This window comes from Phyllobates terribilis, unplaced genomic scaffold, assembly GCF_046119375.1.
Source record: "Phyllobates terribilis strain yellow unplaced genomic scaffold, ASM4611937v1 Scaffold_9__5_contigs__length_417890890, whole genome shotgun sequence".
Classification (NCBI taxonomy): domain Eukaryota; kingdom Metazoa; phylum Chordata; class Amphibia; order Anura; family Dendrobatidae; genus Phyllobates; species Phyllobates terribilis.
The window spans coordinates 214,710,948-214,716,947 of NW_027362769.1; the positions used below are offsets into that span (position 1 = coordinate 214,710,948).

General features: G+C 52.3%; 1 protein-coding gene across 1 annotated transcript in view; it reads right to left on the reverse strand.

Annotated features, from left to right (window-relative positions):
* Nucleotides 1–4,881, reverse strand: part of PDXDC1 (pyridoxal dependent decarboxylase domain containing 1) — a 97,772-nt gene extending 92,891 nt beyond the window's left edge. The window contains exon 1 of the mRNA XM_073647665.1: nucleotides 4,557–4,881. Coding sequence (XP_073503766.1) covers nucleotides 4,557–4,583 — 27 coding nt within the window. The 5' untranslated portion in view covers nucleotides 4,584–4,881. The remainder of the gene's footprint in view (nucleotides 1–4,556) is intronic.
* Nucleotides 4,882–6,000: the final 1,119 nt, after the last annotated feature.

Genomic DNA, 6,000 nt, shown 5'->3' on the forward strand with positions numbered 1-6,000 from the left:
CCTCCATACACACACACACACACCTCTACACACCAGATACACCGTGCCCAGCCCCCATACACACACACCTCTACACACCAGATACACCGTGCCCAGCCCCCATACATACACACCTCTACACACCAGATACACCATGCCCAGCCTCCATATACACCCACCTCTACACACCAGATACACCGTGCCCAGCCCCCATACACACACCTCTACACACCAGATACACCGTGCCCAGCCTCCATATACACACACACATACATACCTGTACACACCACACACACCGTGCCCAGCCTCCATACACACACACCTGTACACACCACACACACACCGTGCCCAGCCTCCATACACACCTGTACACACTACACACACACCGTGCCCAGCCTCCATACACACCTGTACACACTACACACACCGTGCCCAGCCTCCATACACACACACACACACACACACCTGTACACACTACATACACCGTGGCCAGCCTCCATATACACACACACACCTGTACACACCACATACACCGTGGCCAGCCTCCATATACACACACACCACATACACCGTGCCCGGCCTCCATATACACACACACCTGTAGACATCACATACACCGGACCCGGCCTACATGTACATACAGAGACACATGTAGACCTCACATACACCGTGCCCGGCCTCCATATACACACACACCTGTAAACACCACATACACCCCTGTAGACCTCACATACACCGTGCCCAGCCTCCATATACACACACACCTGTAAACACCACATACACCGTGCCCGGCCTTCTTACACACACACCCCTGTAGACATCACATACACCGTGCCCGGCCTCCATATACACACACACACCTGTAAACACCACATACACCGTGCCCGGCCTCCATATACACACACACCTGTAAACACCACATACACCGTGCCCGGCCTCCATATACACACACACCTGTAAACACCACATACACCGTGCCCGGCCTTCTTACACACACACCCCTGTAGACATCACATACACCGTGCCCGGCCTCCATATACACACACACCTGTAAACACCACATACACCGTGCCCGGCCTCCATATACACACACACACACCTGTAGACATCACATACACCGTGCCCGGTCTCCATATACACACACACACCTGTAGACATCACATACACCGTGCCCGGCCTCCATATACACACACACACCTGTAGACATCACATACACCGTGCCCGGCCTCCATATACACACACACACCTGTAGACATCACATACACCGTGCCCGGCCTCCATATACACACACACCTGTAGACATCACATACACCGTGCCCGGCCTCCTTACACACACACACACCCCTGTAGACATCACATACACCGTGCCCGGCCTCCTTACACACACACACCTGTAGACATCACATACACCGTGCCCGGCCTCCTTACACACACACACCTGTAGACATCACATACACCGTGCCCGGTCTCCATATACACACACACCTGTAGACATCACATACACCGTGCCCGGCCTCCATATACACACACACACCTGTAGACATCACATACACCGTGCCCGGCCTCCATATACACACACACACACACACACCTGTAGACATCACATACACCGTGCCCGGCCTCCATATACACACACACCTGTAGACATCACATACACCGTGCCCGGCCTCCATATACACACACACCTGTAAACACCACATACACCGTGCCCGGCCTCCATATACACACACACCTGTAGACATCACATACACCGTGCCCGGCCTCCATATACACACACCCCCCTGTAGACATCACATACACCGTGCCCGGCCTCCATATACACACACCCCCCTGTAGACATCACATACACCGTGCCCGGCCTCCATATACACACACCCCCCTGTAGACATCACATACACCGTGCCCGGCCTCCTTACACACACACCCCCCTGTAGACATCACATACACCGTGCCCGGCCTCCTTACACACACACCCCCCTGTAGACATCACATACACCGTGCCCGGCCTCCATATACACACACACCTGTAAACACCACATACACCGTGCCCGGCCTCCATATACACACACACACACCTGTAAACACCACATACACCGTGCCCGGCCTCCATATACACACACACACACCTGTAAACATCACATACACCGTGCCCGGCCTCCATATACACACACACACCGTGCCCGGCCTCCATATACACACACACCTGTAAACACCACATACACCGTGCCCGGCCTCCATATACACACACACACACACACCTGTAGACATCACATACACCGTGCCCGGTCTCCATATATACACACACACACACACACACCTGTAGACATCACATACACCGTGCCCGGTCTCCATATACACACACACACCTGTAGACATCACATACACCGTGCCCGGCCTCCATATACACACACACCTGTAGACATCACATACACCGTGCCCGGCCTCCATATACACACACACCTGTAGACATCACATACACCGTGCCCGGCCTCCATATACACACACACCTGTAAACACCACATACACCGTGCCCGGCCTCCATATACACACACACCTGTAGACATCACATACACCGTGCCCGGCCTCCATATACACCTGTAGACATCACATACACCGTGCCCGGCCTCCATATACACACACCCCCCTGTAGACATCACATACACCGTGCCCGGCCTCCATATACACACACCCCCCTGTAGACATCACATACACCGTGCCCGGCCTCCTTACACACACACACCCCCCTGTAGACATCACATACACCGTGCCCCGCCTCCATATACACACACACACCCCCCTGTAGACATCACATACACCGTGCCCGGCCTCCATATACACACACACCTGTAAACACCACATACACCGTGCCCAGCCTCCATATACACACACACACACACACACACACACACACACACCTGTAAACACCACATACACCGTGCCCGGCCTCCATATACACACACACACACACACCTGTAAACATCACATACACCGTGCCCGGCCTCCATATACACACACACACACCTGTAGACATCACATACACCGTGCCCGGCCTCCATATACACACACACACACCTGTAGACATCACATACACCGTGCCCGGCCTCCATATACACACACACACACCTGTAGACATCACATACACCGTGCCCGGCCTCCATATACACACACACACCTGTAGACATCACATACACCGTGCCCGGCCTCCATATACACACACCCCTGTAGACATCACATACACCGTGCCCGGCCTCCATATACACACACCCCTGTAGACATCACATACACCGTGCCCGGCCTCCATATACACACACCCCTGTAGACATCACATACACCGTGCCCGGCCTCCATATACACACACACCTGTAAACATCACATACACCATGCCCGGCCTCCATATACACACACACACACACCTGTAGACATCACATACACCGTGCCCGGCCTCCTTACACACACACACACACACACACCCCTGTAGACATCACATACACCGTGCCCGGCCTCCTTACACACACACACACACACCCCCCTGTAGACATCACATACACCGTGCCCGGCCTCCTTACACACACACACACACACACACACACCCCCCTGTAGACATCACATACACCGTGCCCGGCCTCCTTACACACACACACACACACCCCTGTAGACATCACATACACCGTGCCCGGCCTCCTTACACACACACCCCTGTAGACATCACATACACCGTGCCCGGCCTCCTTACACACACACACACCCCTGTAGACATCACATACACCGTGCCCGGCCTCCTTACACACACACACACACACACACACACACACCCCTGTAGACATCACATACACCGTGCCCGGCCTCCTTACACACACACACCCCTGTAGACATCACATACACCGTGCCCGGCCTCCATATACACACACACACACACACACCTGTAAACATCACATACACCGTGCCCAGCCTCCATATACACACACACACACCTGTAGACATCACATACACCGTGCCCGGCCTCCATATACACACACACACACCTGTAGACATCACATACACCGTGCCCGGCCTCCATATACACACACACCCCTGTAGACATCACATACACCGTGCCCGGCCTCCATATACACACACCCCCCTGTAGACATCACATACACCGTGCCCGGCCTCCATATACACACACACCCCTGTAGACACCACATACACCGTGCCCGGCCTCCATATACACACACACACACCTGTAGACATCACATACACCGTGCCCGGCCTCCATATACACACACACCCCTGTAGACATCACATACACCGTGCCCGGCCTCCATATACACACACACCCCTGTAGACACCACATACACCGTGCCCGGCCTCCATATACACACACACCTGTAGACATCACATACACCGTGCCCGGCCTCCATATACACACACACACCTGTAGACATCACATACACCGTGCCCGGCCTCCTTACACACACACACACCCCTGTAGACATCACACACACCTTGCCCGGCCTTCATACACACACACACACACCTGTAGACAGCACACACTCCGCGCCCAGCACACAGGGCAGCAGCTGGCCCCAGCACTGTACCTGAGGGAAGGCTCTGTGGCTCTGCATGCTGGCTGCTCCTCTCCGCCGATGCTTGGCTCGCTGTATTCCTCCTCAGCAGTATTTCCCTGTCAGCACTTCCGCTTTCCCTTCCTTCCCTGCTCCGGTCAGCCCCGTGTCTCCACGCTGGCAGAGCTGACGTTACCAAGCAGCGCTCCTGCGCGTCCACAGCGCCTTCTACTGGGAGCACATGAACGCGCAGAATAGCAGATTTCAGGCAAATTGGCCTCCGCCGGCCCCTGTACTGGAGCTGTCACCTAACAGCCGGAACGTCAACGGCTGAGTGAGTGGATGACGTCAGTAACTGGGCGGAGCCAATCTGACACTCACTGCTGGAGACAGCGCCCTCCATCTCCTCTGTCATATCAGATCCATGTGATGTCACAGGCTGGTGTATACACACATGCATGTGTCTGCCCGTGTGTATCATATACAGTCTATGATATCTGTCTCATGCATCAATCATCTGTGCGTCGCTCTACCTCTATCTCACATCAGTCTAATCTCATCCCCATATAGCATCTATCAATCTCAGCTATCGTCTGACTATATCTCATTTATTTCTCTGTTATCCATCTATCTTATCTATTATCTATGCATGTATCTATCTATCCCTCCATCTATTTATCTATCCACTGTATCTATCTTTCTCTCATATCTATCTACAGTTGAAACCAGAAGTTTACATACACTATATAATGATAGATGTCATGTGTTTGGAAGCTTCTGATAGTTTTTTTGGCAACATCTGAGTTAATTAGAGACACACCTGTGGATGTATTCTAATGCACACCTGAAACACACTGCTTCTTTGTGTAGCATCATGGGAAAGTCTAAACAAATCAGCCAAGATATCATGAAGAGAATTGTGGACTTGCACAAGTCTGGCTCATCCTTGGGTACAATTTCAAGATACCTGAAGGTGCCTCGTTCATCTGTACAAACAATCATACTGTATGCAAGTGCAAACAAGATGGGAATGTCCAGCCATCATACCACTCAGGAAGGAGACGAGTTTTGTGTCCCAGAGATGAACGTGCTTTGGTCTGACATGTGCATATCAACCCAAGGACAAAAGCAAAAGACCTTGTGAAGATGATGGCCGAAGCTGGTAAGAGAAACGAGTACTGTATCAACATGGGCTGAAAGGCCGCTCTGCCAGGAAGAAGCCATTACTCCAAAAGAAACATAAAAAGCCAGATTAATGTTTGCAAATGCACACAGGAACAAAGACCTTAATTTTTGGAGACATGTCATGTGATCTGATGAAACTAAAATTCAATTTTTTGGGCATAATGACCATCGTCATGTTTGCAGGAAAAAGGGAGAAGCTTGGAAGCCTAAGAACACCATCCCAACTGTGAAACATGTGGGTGGCAGCATCATGTTGTGGGGTTGTTTTGCTGCAGGAGGGACTGGTGCACTT